Source organism: Lutra lutra, chromosome 2 (assembly GCF_902655055.1).
Source record: "Lutra lutra chromosome 2, mLutLut1.2, whole genome shotgun sequence".
NCBI lineage: Eukaryota > Metazoa > Chordata > Mammalia > Carnivora > Mustelidae > Lutra > Lutra lutra.
Window position 1 is genome coordinate 136,693,285 of NC_062279.1, and position 21,445 is coordinate 136,714,729.

The 21,445-nt window shown below is 40.1% G+C and overlaps 1 protein-coding gene across 3 annotated transcripts in view; it reads left to right on the top strand.

Moving 5' to 3' along the window:
• NOCT (nocturnin) overlaps positions 1–18,404 on the top strand; it is a 31,108-nt gene extending 12,704 nt beyond the window's left edge. The window contains exons 2-5 of one of the 3 annotated variants that reach the window (XM_047718454.1): positions 9,463–9,500; positions 12,149–12,418; positions 15,370–16,218; positions 16,433–18,404. In XM_047718454.1, coding sequence (XP_047574410.1) covers positions 12,157–12,418; positions 15,370–16,205 — 1,098 coding nt within the window. In that variant the 5' untranslated portion in view covers positions 9,463–9,500; positions 12,149–12,156 and the 3' untranslated portion in view covers positions 16,206–16,218; positions 16,433–18,404. Of the gene's footprint in view, positions 1–9,462; positions 9,501–10,744; positions 10,860–12,148; positions 12,419–15,369; positions 16,219–16,432 lie in introns of those variants that run through there. The other 2 variants (XM_047718453.1, XM_047718452.1) reach the window with 2 other exon arrangements.
• The last annotated feature ends 3,041 nt before the right edge of the window (positions 18,405–21,445 follow it).

Genomic DNA, 21,445 nt, shown 5'->3' on the forward strand with positions numbered 1-21,445 from the left:
AAAAATGCCTGGGGAAAGAAATGAACTTTGGGAGAAAAAAATACAATATGGGGTCAAATTAAGAATACCCATCCCCAAATACATATAATAAAGTAAAAGAGGGAGGTAAGGAAAGAGTATCCATGATTCGGGGGTATTTGTACTCTCTGGAGCAGCAAGGAAATAGCTTTACAGCAGTGACCTCCCAGCTTCTGTGATTTTATCTTCTGCCAGTTTAAAACAAATTTAGATATGTGCTCTGTGTTCATATCAATTACATACATGTCTGCTTTCAATCTATTGTTTTTTGGTTTTTTTTTTTTTTTTTTTTTTTAAGATAAAAAAAGTTCTCATTTTCTTCCCAGGGGATTGCCTTATTTTATGTCCCTCAGAACAGGATGTCCATATTTAAAGGTGGTTGATCCGGGCACCCGGGTGGTGCAGTCGTTAAGTGTCTGCCTTCAGCTCAGGTCATGATCCCAGGGTTCTGGGGTCAAACCCCGTGTTGGGCTCCCTGCTCAGTGGGAAGCCTGCTTCTCCCTCTCCCACTCCCCCAGCTTCTGTTCCCTCTCTCGCTGTTCTCTCTCTGTCAAAAAAATAAATAGGGGTGCCTGGGTGGCTCAATGGGTTAAAGCCTCTGCCTTCGGCTCGGGTCATGATCCTGGGGTCCTGGGGTTGAGCCCTGCATCGGGCTCTCTGCTCATCAGGGAGCCTGCTTCCCTTCTTCTCTCTGCCTGCCTCTGCCTACTTGTAATCTCTGTCTGTCAAATAAATAAATAAAATCTTTAAAAAACAAATAAATAAATAAAATCTTTTAAAAAAATAAAAGATGGTTGATCTAGAATAGAAATTCTCACTTTTTACTCTCTGGATCTTTTTATAGTCTTTTTTTTTTTTTTTTTTTTTTAAGTGAGATTTTTATTTGACAGAGACAGGAAGAGAGGGAATACTAGCAGGGGGAGTGGGAGAGAAAGAAAGCAGGGAGTCTGATATGGGACTCAGTCCCAGAGCCCTGGGATCATGACCTGAGCCGAAGGCAGACGCTTAACAGCTGAGCCACCCAGGTATCCCAGATCCTTTTACATTCTTAAAAAAAATTTTGAGGGCCCACAGAACTTTTGTTAATGTGGGTTATATATTCATATGCATATCGATAAATATATTAGAAAGTAGAACATGAGAAAATATAAACATGTTTATCAAGTCATTTAGTATAAAATCAATATTAACATAAATGACATTTTTATGGAAAAGTAGCTATATTTTCCAAAACAAGAAATTAGTTAAAAGAGTGGCCTTGTTTTACATTTTTTGAAATCTCTTGAAGACTGGCTTATTAGGAAACTGCTAGAATTCTCATATCTGCTTCTACATTCAATATGTTGTGATATGTTGTTTTGGTTAAAGTCTTTGAAGACATTCCAGTCTCTCACAGATAATGTAGTTGGAAAAAATTACTTTAACGTCATTTTTAGATCATTGTGGATATTCTTTGTGGTAGAGTGTATGTTAGTAGTTATTTACAGCATGAAATCTGGTGCCCTATCAGTGAGCTTTTTGTATTCTGTGACATTAAAATCAACTGATTTGTCTGGTATTTTGAACGGATTTTTTACCCATGAATGATTTTGTATCAGTCATTTGGAAAATGTTGGTTAACTGGGCTATGCAGATCTTTCAAATACTATACGATACCAAGAAATAGCATTAGTTAATATACTACCCGTCTTGTCAGAAGTCTTTAAGTTTTGGGAACCTGTCGTGCTCCTGATGGCAGATAAAATTTTTCCAAAGTTTTCCCTTGAAAATTTTTATCATTGACACAAATACGGTCTTTTGTTTTCCTTAAAGTGACAGGCTTGTTTACACATATTAGTGAAAATGCCTGATATCCTTATTTGATTAACTATAATTTGTCAGGTTTACCATTGGGCAAAAATGGTGTTCCATGAAAAAAAGGGGCTAGTCATTTTGCAACCCAAGTTCTTTTCTGTAAGCTGTTGTATTTTGGTATGGAGCAAAAGTGCTTTATTGTGTATTTTCCATTGTCACATATTAAAAAGACATGTCATTAAGGTTCCAGGTTTAACAAAAATACTACTGCCTCACTAAGGACATTTTTAAGTAAAACTGACTTTTTTAAAACTGATGAGTGTGTAGTGGTGAAGAATACTATGGCTGCTTGGTGGAGCCCGATGCTAGGGCCTCATTCATGCTGAGGTAGCAGCAGTTTTAACACGTTTGTGGGTAAAAGATACGAACACGGTGAAAAAGGAAAATGGTGTCTTCGTATTATGAAAGTAGTTTTGGCCATGCATACCTCTGAAAGGGTCTCAGGCATCCCAAAGGGTCTATAGACTACTCTTGGGGAACTGCTTTTGAACAGTTTTGTTAGTTTGAAACTCAATTTCATTGGGTCAAAACCAGCATTTTTAAAAAATGAAAGGGAACACACTAGGAAATAGTACACATTTACTGTAGAAAAAAATAATCATTTTGTGAAACTCATTAGACATTAATATATGCCACGGGTGTGTACTGAGTTGGGAATGTAGGCTTTATTTGTCACATCAGTTTTCACGTTGACTGGCTTAAAATATGTACCTTAAAAGTTACACATATGAGTATATAAATACGTGCATTATATATGTTCACATAGTAACATGTGAAATGACTTTTTTTCTAGTGACATTTTGAACTTAAAATGTTCATCACCACAGAGAGGCAGTGCCTGCTGAGGAGTGAATAGACAAGGCATCAGGACCACCTCAGGCCAAAAATAAATACATAAACCCAAGCGAAATTCCTTAGGTGTAATGGTTTTATAAAAAATGTTTTAGGGACACCTGGGTGGCTCAGTTGGTTAATTGTCTGCCTTCGGCTCAGTTCATGATGTTGGGGTCCTCGGATCAAGTCCCACATCGGGCTCTGCTCAGCGGAGAGTCTGCTTATCCCTCTGCCTGCTGTTCCTCCTGCTTGTGCTCTCTCTCTGGCAAATAAAATACTTTAAAAATGTTTTAGACTCATGTCTTTGTTCTTATCCTCACAATAATCCTGGACATATAAAGCTGTAAAATATGTTTGTGACATGGGAAAAAAGCAGGTAGATGGCAGAGATCGCGAAATGGTCAGCTAATGGCAGACACCAAATGGGAAACCAGAGTCCTACAATACACATACCTAAAATTATTTCTGTACCTATATATCTATGTGTATAGTAAGTGAAACATGAATTCATCCTGATATCTCTGACCCTAGCTTAGTACCACATGATTCATTCTAGCCTTTTTTCCTTGTCTACCTGTAAGTTCATTCTCTGTCATTGAGAGCTATGGCTCCCATCATCCACTGTCCATTTACTTGTTCAACCCCAGTATGTATGTGAAGCAGTTTTGGAATTGTTAACACCTACTACCCCCATGAGAAACTTTACTAACTACAGTTTCTTTAGTCTTGAGCGGGATAGTTTCCCATTAAAATGCTTTTTTTCCAAAATTACTCAGATCACAGATCCTTTTTTACTGAACCCCGTTTGCGAGATTGCCATACATCTGTAATACAGTTAGATTCATTTGTCAAAATCTGCACTCCGTTTTGAGATCATTCCATCTTCCAATTGATACTTAAAGTTTGTACACATTAAAGTTTATTCTTCCTGGTGGATGGTTGTATGGCTTTTGACAAATGCATTGGGTTGTGTATCTACCACCCTAGTACTGTACAGAGCAGTTCCATCACCCTCAGAGTTCCCCAGGTCAGCTCTCCCCTACCCCACTGCTGCTTCCCTTGCTCCTTCTCCCTGCCACCCCCGTCCACTGGCAGCTACCAATCCGTATAGTTTTACCTTTCCAGAGTGTCATGTGAACAAAACCATGTAATATGGGAGTTTTAGGGTCTGACTTCTTTCACTTAGAAAATGCATTTGAGATTTATCCATGTTGTATGGGTGTATCTTGCAAATCAGCAGCTTGTTCCTTTTCATTTTTGGATACTGTTTCATTATAAGGATTTACCATAATATATCCATTGGCAAGGTGAAGGGCACCTTGATTAATTCCAGTTTGGGGTGATTATTAATAAAACTGCTTCTTAACATTTGTGTACATTTTGCATGAATATAAGTTTTCAGTTCACTGTAGGTAAAATACCTACGGGTATGAGTTCCGAGCCATATGGTAAGTCTATGTTTAATTCAGAAAAACCTGCCAAACTGTCTTCCAGAGAGGCTATACTTGGGAAGCAATAAATGGCAGTTTGTGAAGGAGTGGTATTTCTTATTTAAATACTTGATAGACATACCAGTGAAGCCCATCAGAGCCTGGGCTTGATAGTTCAATACCTTTGCTGACCTAGTTGAACTACTCCCATAGAGCTTGAGGGGCTGGCCGGTTCAGAAATGACACAGATTTTAGCTGAAGTTCAGTAGCTTTCCTGAATAAAAAAGCTTCTCTTTGCTGTATGCCTTTGGTATATATCCAGAGCATTGAAATGGTTGGTTTTGACAGTTCTGTTCAGATTTTTAATGCTTTTTGGGGAGAGCATTTGTGGGCTCCCTCATGCCCATCGTGGCCAAAGTCTCCTGCTTCCATGGTTTTTCTCTCTCGTGTGTGATCCCCTCTAGCAGACAAACATGTATAATAACCTCCAAAAATTCTCTTGCCTCCCTCTAGTCACAACTCCATTTCTCTCCTCTTTCAGGAAAAGATTTCCACAAATTACTTCTCTGCTCTACCCTATTTTCTCTTTCCCCACAACTCTACCAAAAATCTGAAATTGCCATTGTTAAAGCCACTGAAGTTTTCCACGTTGCTAATCCAGATGGTTTGTCTGTATCTTCCTCGAACTATCAGCACCATTTGACACAGGAGGTAACTACTTATGAATGGAACACTTTCTTTACTTTGTTTGCAGGAAGATCATGTTCCCTTTCTTCTTCAGCTTCACCACATCTTCCCTGATTTGCCCCAGAGCTCAGTACTTGGACTTCTTTTCTCAACTCTCTTTATTTTTTAATTTTTTTTTCTAAACTCACTTTAGTCTCAAGTGCCCACCGACTTCTCCCAAACATTTATTTCCAGTTTGCTCCTCTCTCCTAAGCCTCAATCATATTGAATCCCCAAACTTCTCTATTTTCTGCCAACCCCATTGAATCATCCTAGACGGTACTGGCAACTTCTTTTTTTTAATTGCTCTCCTGGCAACCATTGGGAACTCCTTGGCCATTCTTTCACTCCCAGACCACAACCAGGTTATCATTAAAACTTACTGGCTCCAACTAGAGTTTTTCAGAATCCAGCCACTTTAACTGCTGTCACTAGTCCAAGCTACCACTGTCTTTTGCCTGCATAATTGTAATTGTCCTCTAATGGGTTTTCTCTGTCTGCCCTTATTTCCCTACACTGTATTATGGGTTTTTTTTTTTTCCTTTTTTAAGATTTTATTTATCTGACAGAGAGCGCAGGGAGCAGCACAGAAGGAGAGGGATAAACCAGCTCTCGGCTGAGCAGGGAGCCGGATGCAGGACTTGATCCAGGACCCTGGTGGGATCATGACCTGAGTGAAGGCAGACACTTAACGGAATGAGCCACCCAGGTGTCCCCAGTGTGTTGTTTTTATTGTTGTTGTTGTTTTTAATGTAAATCAGATTCTTATTCCTGCTTAACGGTCTCCAGTGGCTTTTCATATCAGATAAAGGTTCAAGTCCTTAGAGTGGACTACAATGTGCTATATAATCCATCCCCCCACCCCCGTCCTCACTGACCTCATCTTTTTATTCATTCTTTAAATCTTTTCAGTGCGTTGCTGTTTCATCAGCCTTGCTAAGCATGTTCCTATCTTCAGGGCTTTTGCATTTGCTGTTCCTCTGCCCAGAATGTTCTTCCATTGTATCCCCATTAAGACTTCAGATTTATTTCCTTACCACTTTCAGGTCTCCGTTCAAATCCCATCTTTTAGTGAGACCTCCTTGGGCATCCCATGTAAATCAGCAACTCCCCAGCCGCTAGCATTCCCTATATCCTCTTCCTCCTTTATTTTTCTCCATTGCACTTTTCACCATATGACCATTGTCTTGTATTTCCCCCACTGCAGCATAAGCTCCAAGAGGGCAGAGATCCTAGTCTGTCTGTTCACTGATCCAGTGGACTAGAGTACTAGTCTGGCATCCAGGGTGCGTATGTGTGTTTGGGAGAGTGAGGCAAGAAATTAAATTATGGTGGCTACCTGTCTGTGATGGACCAAGTAAGTGGTTTAGTCAGAAATTAAAGCTCCATATTTTACAGTCTTCTGATTATTGTACCTATCCTGATTGTTTTAACCCTTACTATACCCTAGCCCACTCCACAAAGTAAGTACTTGCTTTTTTTTTTTTTTTAAGATTTTATTTATTTATCTGACAGAGAGAAATCACAAGTAGGCAGAGAGGCAGGCAGAGAGAGAGGAGGAAGCAGGCTCCCCGCTGAGCAGAGAGCCCGACGCGGGGCTCGATCCCAGGACCCTGAGATCATGACCTGAGCCGAAGGCAGCGGCTTAACCCACTGAGCCACCCAGGCGCCCCAAGTACTTGCTTTTTCTCTCATCAGTTCATGTGTATTAATCTTTCCCCAAACACTTGGTAACTTCTCAAGATGAAGTTTTCAAAACTTGAGAATAGGGAAATAAGAATGTAAAATCAACGTCCTGTGGTAAATTATGCCTGAGGACTGAGAGATTGGATTAGATTATGAAGAATAGAGTTCTATGCCAGACCACACCCAAGGGAGTAGAAGTCTGTAGAGGTGATTCAGTTGCAGAGTGTGTTGTGAGGACAGAGCCTGACGTATGGGGGGCCTTCGGGTGTGCAGGGAAGGGTGGACTGGTAGAGACATCTTTCAGCATCATCGGGCTCCCTCCTAACTCAGACTCAGTATAGGACAGGTTGCTTTGCTGCTAGGTACTTTAGTATTAGAAGGCATGTGCTGTGTCACTTTGTTACTACATAACTTGATATTCACATTTGCATCAGTCCACGTTAAGGACCATCCTTGAGTTCCTGTAAGATCTAAGGAGCAAAGACGGGACTCTAATAAATACTCCCTAACAGTAACCCTCTACCTAGTCTCTTATTCGAAATTGAGTCTAATGACATCTTTCTCAGGTAGATGAATCTACAGTAAAAGGTCAATGCTAGTAAAACCTTTTTAAAGGCTATTTTCAGTGCATTCCATACCCAAGTACACTTAACTCTTGAACAACGTAGGGAGGGTGGGGGAACCAGACCCCTACACAATCAAAAATTGGCATGTGACTTTTGACTCCCTCAAAACTTTACCAGTAGCCTACTGTTGACCGGAAGCCTTACTGGTAACATACAGTTGATTAACACTTATTTTGTATGTTACTTGTATCATATACTGTATTCATATAATAAAGCAAGCTAGAGAAGAGAAGGTGCTATTAAAAAATTGTAAGGAAGAGAAAATACACTTAGAGTACTGTACTATAAAAAAATCCACATATAATTGGATCACATGTTTAAACCGGTGTTCAGAGTCAGCTGTACTGTTAACACATGAAATTGTTCATTCTGGATGAACAATTATGCGAGTTTTTTTTTGTTTTTGTTTTTGTCTTTTTATTTGTCAGCGTACGAGAGCAAATGCACAAAGGGGAGGGCAGAGGGAGGAGCAGGCTCTGCGCTAAGCAAAGATCCCATTGTGGGACTTGATCCCAGGACCCTGGGATCATGACCTGAGCAAAAGGCAGACCCTTAACTGACTGAGCCACCCAGGCGTCCCTAAATGCAAGTTTTTTTAATAGAAATATATATGTCTCTAGTATAAATAATAGATGTTATTTTGAAATTGCCACCTGTTCTAACCTACATGCATTTTCCAAAAATTCTTGAGGAAATTAGGATCCTTTACCACGCCCTGATTTGATAGGTCTGTAAGCAGGTCTAGAGAGTTGTACACAGTGGTAGAACATGATTGGAATTGGTCTGTGACTGTCTATCCCATTCAAGGCCTTATTACTTAGCTATGCTACAATGTGTTCTTCATCTTTTTTGCTGCAAAGTTTGTCTTTTGAGGGTAGATTTAATTTTTGAAAAACACCAGAATACTTTGAGAGGCCCTCTTACAAATAAGATAGATAATCAGACTTAATAATCTGCTGGTGGTCCAAAATGAGTTGGCTTTGGCAAGATGTTTTCCTTGATTGTGTGGCTAATAGCATTTTCAAAACTAAACCAAAAAAAAAGAACAGAGAATAATGGAATTAGAATATCCATTTGGTTCATTTCACTTCCTCACAACAGTGTCAAAATAACTGTCCAAATACTACCACTACTAATTATGACCACTGAAAACAGTTTACAATATTTTAAGTTTATTTTTCAATTTTTTGTAACCTCTTCACCCAATGTGGGGCTCGAACTCACAACCCTGAGATCAAGAATTGCGTGTTCTTCCAACTGAGCCAACCAGATGCCCCCATTTTGAAGTTTGTTTTTTTTTTTTAAGATTTTATTTATTTATTTGACAGAGAGAGATCACAAGCAGGCAGAGAGGCAGGCAGAGAGACAGGAGGAAGCAGGCTCCCTGCTGAGCAGAGAGCCCGATGCGGGACTCCATCCCAGGACTCCGAGATCATGACCTGAGCCGAAGGCAGCGGCTTAACCCACTGAGCCACCCAGGCGCCCCATTTTGAAGTTTTTTAGTTGAATGTATTTTCCTCATTCTGGTCCCTGTCCCTCCCTCCCCTTTGAGTCGTATTAAGTCTTCATAAGTTTGTTGTGGAATCACATAGTCATTAGACATTGTACTCTCAACCTCATTTAGACTCGATTTTCTAAGTAGCTGTATGTTTAATGCTTAGCATCCATCTTATATCAAAGTCTTGCTGATCATTTTGGTCAGAAGTTTGTGCTTTAGTTGTAGAGATGGCAAAAATTTTTCTGCCAAGGACTGGATAGTAAACATTTAGGCTAAACATTTAGGCCAAAAGTGATTCTATTTCATATTTTGTATATGTCTGTGTTTGTGTGTTGTTCTTGTTTTAAAGATTTTATTTATTTGAGAGAGAGAGAGAGAGAGCACCGGACAGGGGAGGGTCAGAGGGAGAAGCAGATTCCTGCTGAGCAGGGAACCCAACGCAGGATCCTGGATCCTGCTCCAGGATCATGTTTGTGTGTTTAACAACCCTTAAACCATTCTTAGCTCGAAGATTGCACAAAAATACCTCTAGGTACTGTTTGTCAGCCCTGCTCTAAAGTTTCCTCATGGAGTCAGTATTCCAGTGTTGCTGAATATAAAATTCCTTGCTCACATACAGATGAGCCAAATAATATAAAGTTTGAGTTATATATTTAAAATATGTAACTTCATTTTCTCTTGGCATAAAACATTGCAGTTGCAGTCTGATGATAGCCTGCTTTTATTTTCCTTACAAGTTACTTGATGTTTTTGCCCATACCCAAGGGATTTTTTTTTTCCTTCTTTACAGTCCAATTGGTGTTGGTCATTCTGGGTTGATATTCTCAGGTATGTGATGTGTTTTTCAATGTAGTTCTGAGTCTTTTTTTTTTCCCAGTTTTCCCCCCTTTTTTTAGAATAAAAAGATAAGGCAGAACTTTATGTATCTGATGTTTAAATATATCCACGATACATGTCTTTTTTTAACCTTACATAATTTATTCTTTTAAACCATTTTATTTTTTTCCAGCTTGGTTGAGAGAATTAAAAGATAAGGTAGTATATATTTAAGGTATACCGCGTGTTTTGGTATACATATACCTTGGGAAATTATTGCCTCAACCAAGCTAATTAACACGCCTCATTTACCTTGTGTGTGTTGAGATCACTTAAGATCTACTCTCTTAAAAGATTTCCAGAATACAGTACAGTATTAACTATAGTTACCATGCTGAAATTATACCTCCAGAATATAATTCAACCCTTAATGATTGAAATTTTGTACTCTCAATAAAAGTCTTCTTGATTTACATGCAGTTTTTAGTATTTGTTTCATTTCCTTGCATTGGTTTTCCTGCTACAAGAATTCCTGTTGCCCATATATTGGATCTTTGCTTAAATTAAACATACAGTATTTATTACTATCTCCCAAATGCTCTGTCTCTTCATTTTCTTAAAAAACTAATTCTCTTTGTTGCCTTGTTTCTGAGTTTCCTAATTCTGATTTAGGCTCTTCTATCATTTTCTTAGTGACTTTTAGCTCATTTTTAATAAGATAGTTTTGATTTGCTTTCTGGGCATGTCTTTCTGGTATGCTTTCATTGTCTGAAATGGATGTTTTTGTGTTCCTTTTACTCTTTTATGTGAAGGTTTTTCTAACTTTTTTTTAGAAGGAAGTGTAGTTCAAGATGGTTTTTCTGACTTCGCCTAACTCCCCAAATACACAAACTCCTATTGGACACTACTACTTTTTTTTCGTGATCATTTTCACATATTTGCTTTTTTATCACAATAACCACCCCAAAGTCAGCTTGACAAAGATATATCAAAGGGATGTGGAGCAGTCCTGTTGAAACTGAAGGACATCTGGCTAGTGGTATGCTTAAAGGCTGACCTAGGTCAAACATTGCCGTATGTTTCACATGTGAGATGCTCCATGGGGCCCCGTGAGTTTGCTGTGCCGCCTATGTGACATTTGGGCTCACAGCTGGGCTGGTGCTACTTTTCTGGAGGGACTACACTTGAGAAATCAACCAGTAAGACCTTTAATTTCTTTTTCTTAAAAACTAGAAGTATAGAAGAAAGATTTTCAAAGTTGTACTGCCAGCCAAGAAGGAAATTTCTTCCTTTGGACCCATGTACTCAGATAGGCAAGCAGATTGATTAAAAAGAATTTTAATATATTTGAATCAAACACTTTGGAAACAAGTGTGTGCATGCATTTGCGCATGTATGTGTGTTGGAGAACAAACGCTTGCTTCAAGATGCATGTACACTTAAATGTATGATGTGTTTGCCTTAATCTAGTAGTCTTAACTGGGGAGAAGAAAGACAACTACGTTGAGTTGATGAAAAGGAACAATAGAGCGCAGGTTTGCGTACTTATTGACCTTGGTGTTTAAGGACATTCGTTGGTAAATATTTGGACTTGCTTTTCTGACCTGCCATAGTGAATATGCTTGACTGCTGGTTTCAGATGCAGTCAGTGAGCCAGCCAGATAATGTATTTTATAAGAAAACTGTGTGTCTTTATCAAGAGAAGGCAAGGATATGGATGTGGTAGGGAAATCCGGATTCCTTCATACGACGATTCATCCTAGCACAGAATCTTGGAGGTTGTTCCAAGTAAAACTTGACCATAATTTATACTGTTCTGAACAGTAGAAAAGAAGAATCACCTGCTTACAGGTAGAACTTCCCTCAGGCTAATTAGTGGGAGATTGTGCTCTCCCCTCCTAAGTGCATTATAATCTATCAGGATAAAAAGAGAAGCACTTAGAAAATGCACTGAGCAGGCTTCCCTCGGGATCCCAGCACAGAGGGGGCAACCTTCTCTTACCCCTTCTACCTCCAACCCTTTTTCTGGATTCTTAATAAATCTGGCAATTGATATTATAGACTGTATTGCTCAGTGACGTTCAGAGTCCTCCAGAAAGCCAGAGCCCTAATGGATAGTTAACAGCTAAGAAATGGATATGGATTTAACCCAGCTGTTACTTTCCATAACAGAGGAATCTGTCTAGATGAGGTGGCCAGAGCAGCAGCCTGCTATCACCTAATCTTTTCTTCAGGATTATCATGGGCTTTCTAACATTTGGCTCTTTACAAACTGGCCTTCAAGTTTTTATTAAAATATTTAGAAAAAGGAACGTGGATTTTGTCTAGCTATGCTTTTGTAATAAGACTGGGTTTATAAATTATTAAGACAAATCCTAAATTAGAAGGAACCATAAAGATCAAGGTATTTCTCTCTTAAAAGACTATCTTAGTTAATCAGAGACCAGTTTTAACATTGGTATTTCAATTAATTTGTCCTATAGAAAGTTAGAGCCTCTGCAGAAATGGCTTCACACATGAACCTGCTGGCAACATTGCCATTAGTCAAGTTCTTGGCTTCTGTGGACAGTAAAGGTTTTATCTTCTATTTGAGCTGAGTGAAAATGGAAGAAAGGCCGAAAAAGGAGCTGCATGTGTAATTGTACTTTCCTCTTCTGTAGTGTGTTCCATGGGAAACGGAACGAGCAGACTCTATAGCGCTCTCGCCAAGACACTGAACAGCAGCGCTGCCTCCCATCACCCAGAATATTTGGTGTCACCTGACCCAGAACATCTGGAGCCCATTGATCCTAAAGAACTCCTTGAGGAATGCAGGGCTGTCCTGCACACTCGACCTCCGAGGTTCCAGAGGGATTTTGTGGATCTGAGGACAGATTGCCCCAGTAGCCATCCACCTATTCGGGTCATGCAGTGGAACATCCTCGCCCAAGGTATGCCTAATGCTTTTGTACCTGAGCAGTTAGGTTTGCTGTGACTGCCTTTCTGTTTCTGTACACACCTTAGAGCACCGGAGGGAAGAGGTGTGGGCAGATAGAGGTGTAGGAGGATGGGGTGACTAGGACAGCACCAGGAACTCCCAGAAGGGGAAGGTAAGAAAGAAGGCCATCCGGTTTTCACAAATAAATCCAGCACTCGAGATTTATACCTCACCTTCCATGTTTAAAGGACCCTCCCTGTCTTTTATCAGTCTCAAACTTTTCTGTTGCCTCCAACTCTCAGTCCACAGTGTTAAGATAACATTTGTTTTTGTTGTTGTTGTTGTTTTTTAAAGATTTTATTGATTTATTTGATAGAGATCACAAGTAGGCAGAGAGACAGGCAGAGAGAGGGGGGAAGCAGGCTCCCCGCTGAGCAGAGAGCCCGATGCTGCGCTCAATCCCAGGATCCTGAGCCGAAGGCAGAGGCTTAACCCACTGAGCCACCCAGGCGCCCCCTAAGATAACATTTGTAAGGGAGAAACAGAATCTGCTGAATGAGTGGCAGATAGAACTTCCTGCAGGGAATGGAGACACACTGTGGGTGGTGTTGAGTCTGGGTATTCTTTTTTTTTTTTTTTTTTTTTTAAAGATTTTATTTATTTATTTGACAGAGAGATCACAAGCAGGCAGAGAGGCAGGCAGAGAGAGGAGGAAGCAGGCTCCCTGCTGAGCAGAGAGCCCGATGCGGGGCTCGATCCCAGGACCCTGAGATCACGACCCGAGCCGAAGGCAGTGGCCCAACCCACTGAGCCACCCAGGCGCCCCTTTTTTTTTTTTTTTTTTTTTTTTTTTTTTTTAAGATTTTAGAGTCTGGGTATTCTTGAGGCCAGATTCTCACCCGTATGTGTGTCTGTAGAACTTGAGGTCATAGGGATATTGCTTTAGTTCCCTGTTCATTAAGTTACCACTTTGTGGGGCGCCTGGGGGGCTCCGTGGTTTAAGCCTTTGCCTTTGGCTCAGGTCATGGTCTCAGGGTCCTGGGATCGAGCCCCACATCGGGCTCTCGGCTCAGCAGGGAGCCTGCTTCCTCCTCCCTCTCTGCCTGCCTCTCTGCCTACTTGTGATCTCTCTCTCCATCAAGTAAATAAATCTTAAAAAAAAAAACAAACTACTTTTTCAGGGTAGAAAGGACACCTTTCCTAGGTCTGCTGAATTAAAGATACCTTTAAAGTATTGCCTTTCCTGTAGCAGTTGAAATTTTAAGAAAAAGAAACAAAGGTAGCTTTTTTTTTTTTTTAAAGAGTATTTATTTATTTATTTGACAGACAGAAATCACAAGTAGGCAGAGAGGCAGGCAGAGAGAGAGGAGGAAGCAGGCTCCCCACTGAGAAGAGAGCCCGATGCGGGGCTCGATCCCAGGACCCTGGGATCATGACCTGAGCCGAAGGCAGAGGCTTTAACCCACTGAGCCACCCAGGTGCCCCACAAAGGTAGCTTTTTAAAGAAGGGCATATACTCTGACTTTTCAATCTTAGATTTTTTTTTTTTTTTCTCCTAGGCGTTCGTCCATAAGTAGGAAAAGCTGCCTCTTTAAGATAGGTTCCATATCACTTCATACGGCTCATAGAGTTAGGTGTTAAAGTGAGTGTGTAGATGGGGCACCTGGCTGGCTTAGTCAAGTAGAGCATGTGACTCTTGGTCTTGGCGCTGTGAGTTCAAGCACCATGTTTGATGTATTTACTTAAAAATAAAATTTTTTTTTACAGAATTTTTATTTATTTGACAGAGACAGTGAGAAAGGGAGCACAAGCAAGGGGAGTGGGAGAAGGAGAAGCAAGCTTCCCACTGAACAGGAAGCCCTACATGGGACTTGATCCCAGGACTCTGGAATGGTGACCTGAGCCGAAAGCAGACGCTTAACAACTGAGCCACCCAGACGTCCCAACAATGATTTTTTTTCTTTTCTTTTCTTTTTTTTTTTTTTTTTTAAAGCTAGCATATGAGTGCTTGGATGACTTAGGTGGTTAAGGGTCTGCTTTCATCTCAGGTCATGATCCCAGGGTCCTGGGATCCAGCCCTGCATCAGGCTCCTTGCTCAGTGGAGACCCTGTTTCTCCTTCTCCCTCTATTCCCCCTGCTTGTGTGTGCACTCTCTTAGATAAATAAAATCTTAAAAAAAAAAATTAGCACATAAAGTTAAATGTATTACTTCATCTGATGTAGTTTCAGTCCCTGGGATTGTAAAGAACACTGTTGAAGGGGCACCTGGGTGGCTCAGTGGGTTAAAGCCTCTGCCTTCGGCTCAGGTCACGATCCCAGAGTCCTGGGATCTAGCCCCGCATCAGTCTGTCTGCTCAGCCGGGAGCCTCCTTCTTCCTCTCTCTCTGCCTGCTTCTCTGCATACTCATAATCCCTGTCAAATAAATAAATAAAATCTTAAGGAAAAAAAAAAAAACCACTGTTGAAGGCTCAAACTTAAGGTTTTTCATCTTAAAATATAGTCCTATGAAACAGTTTTAATATAAAGGAAAATAAATTGTCTGCCTTATCTGGATATTAAGAGTTTATTTAGTTTGGTAGGTTTTGTTTGTTCTGGGGTTTTTTAGAGAGAGAGCGGGCACATGTACATGCACTCACATGAGCAGGGGAGGGCTAGAGGGAGAGAGAATCTGAAGCAGGCTCCACGCTCAGAGCAGAGCCCAATGCGGGGCTCTGTCTCATGACCCTGAGATCATGATCTCAGCCAAAATCAAGAGTCGGACACTTAACTGACTGAGCCACCTCGGCGCCCCAGTTTGGTTGGTTAATAGAGTTCAGACAGCAAGAATCACCCGAAGCATCTGAAAGAGAGAAAGCATTGTGAGGGTCTTGAGTAGTGTCAAACTGAAGGAGACGTCTGGTACTTAGCTGTAGCACCATGATTTCTACGTACCTGTGACAGCTGACTGGCTTTTTTATTTCAGCTCTTGGAGAAGGAAAAGACAACTTTGTACAATGCCCCGTGGAAGCACTCAAGTGGGAAGAAAGGAAATGTCTCATCCTCGAAGAAATCCTAGCCTACCAGCCTGATATATTGTGCCTCCAAGAGGTGGACCACTATTTTGATACCTTCCAACCACTCCTCAGTAGATTGGGCTATCAAGGCACATTTTTCCCAAAGCCCTGGTCACCTTGTCTAGATGTAGAACATAACAATGGGCCAGATGGCTGTGCCTTGTTTTTCCTCCAGAACCGATTCAAGCTAGTCAACAGTGCCAATATTAGGCTGACGGCCATGACACTGAAAACCAATCAGGTGGCCATCGCACAAACTCTAGAGTGCAAGGAGTCCAGCCGACAGTTCTGCATTGCTGTCACCCACTTAAAAGCACGTACTGGCTGGGAACGATTTCGCTCTGCTCAAGGTTGTGACCTCCTCCAGAACCTGCAGAACATCACCCAAGGAGCCAAGATTCCACTTATCGTGTGTGGGGACTTCAATGCAGAGCCAACAGAGGAGGTCTACAAACGCTTTGCTTCCTCCAGCCTCAACCTGAACAGTGCCTACAAGCTGCTGAGTGCTGATGGGCAGTCAGAACCTCCGTATACTACCTGGAAGATCCGGACCTCAGGGGAATGCCGGCATACCCTGGATTATATCTGGTATTCTAAACATGCCCTCAGTGTGAGGTCAGCTCTTGATTTGCTCACTGAAGAACAGATTGGACCCAACCGGCTACCATCTTTTAATTACCCTTCAGACCACCTGTCTCTAGTGTGTGACTTCAGCTTTAATGAGGAACCCGACGGACTTTTATGAATGCTTGTCTTTTTAATCACAAGAGTCTTTTTTTTTTTTTTTTTTTTTTTTTTTTTAATTTGACAGAGAGAGATCACAAGTAGACGGAGAGGCAGGCAGAGAGAGAGAGAGAGGGAAGCAGGCTTCTTGCTGAGCAGAGAGCCCGATGTGGGACTCGATCCCAGGACCCTGAGATCATGACCCGAGCCGAAGGCAGCGGCTTAACCCACTGAGCCACCCAGGCGCCCTAATCACAAGAGTCTTAACCAGGGATGTTTCAGGACTGAAATAGGATAAGAAGTTGCCTGAGGAAGGATTCTCAGTTTCTCTAACATCATTTTCCATGTTTCCAGCATGCCCTTGGGAAGGAATCCCATTAGTCCACAAACCTTTTCCATTAAAACCTACAGCAAAAAAGGTGTTTGCACTCCAGTTTTGGCTTGAATTATTTTTTCCCTTAGCATTACATTTTGATCATTGACAGGCATTAAAAATTAGGCATTTTATAAAAGAAATAGCTTTTTCAGTTGAAGGATGCTATATAAAAATAGACTTGCTTGAGTCCTCCATAATTAACAAAAAGTGTACAGGAGCAATTTCTCTAGATAGCATTTCAAGTTATTTATTTGTGGGGTTTTAAAATGTCAGCAAGATATGCATGGCAATATTTATTTTTTTATATTTTCATGTATGATTAAGAGCATTGTGAATGTTTTAAAACCATGCAAAACATAAGTTAGAGAGTATTTTATAGTGATTTTATTAAATCTCTAAGATCTTTTTATTTGGGGTCTAACAATAGTAGTGTACAAAGGGACTGTTTAGCCTGATGGGGTTTTTTTATTTTGTTTATTTAAGTGGAAATATCAGGTCTCCTTGATACTTTCTTCAAAGTAATCCTCACTATGCGTCCATGTTCCCATTATTGTGTTTCTTAAAAGAGGTTCCATGGCCAGTCAGTCTTCATTATCGAATCACTGTTTCACATTTCTAGCTTTCCATTGGAACGCTGTGGTATTCACTGCGGTCGCTCAGTATCTGTTTGTATTGGACTGTGCTCTTAACATTAGGTTATTTAGGAGCTGTTACATGGCAGTAGCTAAGAAAGTGAGTGGGGCCTTCTTTTCAGAGGTGGGAGACTAGAAAGCCTATTAACGAGGCTATCCTTGAAACCTCCTTGATAGCCAGGTGGCTAGTTCAAAATGTCTAGAAAGGAAGAATGTAAAAAGTTAGAAAGATAACCTGGAATTCTCTTCCATAAGAAATAAAAGTGGTGCGAGATAACAGGTGAAGCCCCTTTCAAGCAAAATCCCAACAAATAATCTATTGGTAATAAATTGATAAATATTTTAACCCATGAGTTGTAAATATTTAAGAATAATAAATGGTCTTTTAAAGCTAGTGATTGTTAAGATCTTGTCTTTTTAGTCCAAAAAGAATCTGGGAGGAGATTTGGTCTTCTCATACTGTTAACATAGTGACCGACAGTATCCATTTACACACAGACCTTCATTTTTTAAGTGGATCTGTAGCTGCACATTGAAGTCATCTATGCTATGCTTATGTAATATCTCTAGGCATCACTGTTGGAGTTCCCCAAAATGGTTCACCCAAGTATTCTGCATTAGAGCTACTTTTGAAACCAGCAAGGTGTTCAGTATGTTGTATACACATCTTGGAGCTTCCTGGAAGGAGCGGCAAGCAGGAAGAACATCTGTACAAACTGTCATTTGGTTCAAATCTTAGTGTGATAATGGTAATCATATCAGCTATTGAGAAACCCAATACTGATTCCTACAGGCATTAAATACTGTTTGCATGCCCCAGAGTACACCAACCTGAAGAGAAATGACAGCAGCTGTAAGAGAGCAAATACAGATGAGAATGAAAGCCAAAATAATATTTGCATTTCAGATGTTGTCCACCAGTATATGAATTAACAGGCTTGAGGGTTAGACTAGGGTTGAGGGTTAGACTAGGGATGGCTGGGAATACTAATGAGGAAAAAAGCTGGAAATACTGTGCAATTGTAATGTGCCTATAAATTAAGGAAATAGGGTGGAAATTATAATGGAACTCTCCTTATGAGTAATCCTTTGGAGTTACAGCAGTATACTTCTGTTCATTGGTTTTGTATTTTGTCTTTATTTAAAATGGAATTATGTGAGCATTTTATGTAAACAATTTTTAGTAGTATATTAAATCTTGGATTGTACTTCATATTTTATTTTTCATTTTAAGTCTTTATAGACACCTTTTCCTTATGGACTGTCCGAGTAACCAGAAGCAGAATGGTAAGTAACAAATCTGTATTCTCAATTTTTAGGCATGTTCCATTTAGTGAATTTCTCTTATTCTGTCCCCCGTGTACCTTTTGGTTCAGCTTTTCCTTTTATATCACATAATACTTTAATTGTGGTCATAATAAGAGTCTTAGAAGGTAAACTGCATATTTGGAGAGAGAATGAAAATGGCAGTGGATTTTTTCTTCCTCCATGCCATATTTCAGTAGATTCCCTTCTATAAGGTAAAAGGAATAGGAATGACCACTTCATTCATTTGAGCAAAGGATAATGGTGTATATACATAAGAAAAAACTAATATTTGAGTTCCTTACCTTTGGCTCTAAGAGCTTTCAATACGATCATTTCAACTACTCTGAATTAATTTTTCTACAACTACTCTTAATTTAAAATGGGGTGTAAAACATCAGATCATTTGACCAGAGTGATAGCTAGCCATAGGAGAGCCAATATTCAGGCCTACGTCTCTCTTGGTCCAGAATGCTTGCTTCTGTCCCCACCAACATGCTCCCTTGGCCTTGAGTGAGGACAAAAGAGACAAGAGAGACAAAACTGTCTGTGCGGGAGGAAGAGATCTGTTCAATGAAAAATGGTCAAACACATAGGGCAGATACTTTACGCAATACGGAATGGAAGCAAGATACGGAGGCCAGATCGTGGCTAGAAGAACAGATCTCAGTTACTCTGCTACAGTAAAATAGTTGAAAAGTAGAATATCCGTTACTGTTTGCATACTTCTCTTTAGAAGGAAGCAGTAAGAACAGTTACTCTAGTAGTGTTTCCAACTAGAAAACGAAATTGGTGCAAATATTCTATATTGGAGTCATTTTTTAAAACAGCCAAGATTTTATAATAGTCACAGGAATGTTGCATATAATTAGATAATGTGTTTTAGGCTTCAGGAAGTTTATATCCAAGATATAAATTCTAAAAAGAGATAAAAACACATGCTCATAATCCTAATTGATTTCAATTTTAGAAAAGGAAAGGCATCCAAAAAAATGAATGTACTTGCAGAAAGAGCTTTTTTTAAGGACATGTATAAAAATACGGCACAGGCAAGCTTTCATCTAGAGGGGCTACATACCAGAGTGGGAGAGCACTGGAGTTTGGGCTTCTAAAACAAGGGAGGGGAAAACAAGTAACGTCAAATAGAGGGGCCCGGGCTCTAGTGAAGACAACTCCGACCAGCGTGGCCCTGAACGAGTTGCTCCATCTCTGGGGCCTCAGTCTCTCATCCACAGAGGATTGCTTGGCACCTGCTCTGAACCCCATAGATTTGTGAGATGTTTGTAAAATAATATCATCAACTGTTACATAAAATATACACAGAAGTCACTGAACCTTGCTTCAAAATTTCAAAGCAAGAAAAGGGAAGGGCATTGTACTTGGTATCTTGAAATATTCGTGGATGTTTTAACAACCGACTCTCGCTATTCGAAGAATAATCATCTTTCAGTTTGAAAATGCAGAACAAATCAGGTTAGAAACTTGAGCCCCAAATAGGTGAGGGGCTCATAGAATGGCAAGATTTTTATTTTTTCCTAATTGTTCTTCCAAGCATATGTGAGGTTGTAGGTGATCTGGTTCTTAATTTCATGAGGGGATGTCAACCCTACTTTGGTAAAAGTGTGATAAAACAAAATATTCATAATTCTAGACCCTTGTTCTCTAGATTTTTGTGGAAAGCTCACGTCTAAGAAAACATTCACCTAAGATTAGACATGTGGACCCAGCCATTACTCTTGACAGAATGCTAGGAAAAGTTTTGTTGCTTCCAAGCAGCTGGTAAACTGGATTATATGGATCTCATTACTGATCAACTTACCTTTTTTGCTTTGCCTCCAAGACATTCAAAACCCGACCTTATAGCTGAATTTTAATTACTGGATGACACTTCACATTGTTATAATAGTATGTGCTCTGTATGCTTTCATCTTTTGCCATCTCTTTTCTTTGTCCAATTTTCTTTTACCTTTTTTTTTTTACTTTCACTAATTCTTAGATTATGTAAATTATAAATCTGAAATTGTTCTGGTAATAAAGCAGAGTGTAAATTTTCTTGCTACATGAAAGAGATTCAGACACCTAGATGGAGACAGTTTTTGTAGAAGAATGTCAAAATAGGATTAGAGATCTATTATCTGTAATGTTACCTATAATACAGAGAAACACCAATCAAGAAAGACGATGGAAAACTGGGCACAGGGAATATATGTCCAACATCTCATTTTGGTTTCCATAGACTGGTGAACCTGAAGAGGACACACAACAAAATACTGCAACATTTTAAAATTTAGTTTGTAAGAAAATGAGGATCAGGGGTGCCTGGGTGGCTCAGTGGGTTGAAGCCTCTGCCTTCAGCTCAGGTCATGTTCCCTGGGTCCTGGGATCGAGCACTGCATGGGGCTCTCTGCTCGACGTGGAGCCTGCTTCCTCCTCTCTCTCTCTCTCTCTCTCTGCCTGCCTCTCTGCCTACTTGTGATCTGTCTGTCAAATGAGTAAATAAAATCTTTAAAAAAAAAAAAGGATCATTACACGTTAGACTAGGCTTACTCCTAAACTAACCTCCATTCCCCACCTGCCCTTTTTTTTTTTTTTTTTTTTGGATGGGAGGGAATATAGGTTGAGGCTAAAACTAAATGAGGAGGCAGAAGAGGAGTTCTGTTTTTAGATCTGGCCAGCTGAACTGAGAGTGAGGAGCCCATCTTTAGTTTCTTTATTTGTAATACAGGCAATAGACCAGGAAATCTCTAAGGTTTCTTAAAAACATTAAACTGAGGCACTTCAACACGATTTGAGTTTCTGCTGCCACAGCCCAAATATTTTTGCAAATTTTTGCAACTGCGTCCATATCCAGTTTTATGAAGGTCTCAAAATCAGTGCGAATTTAATAGCCACCTCTCATTTTGAACCAAATATGGCATTACCTAGCTTGATTCACATCAGTTTATTAAC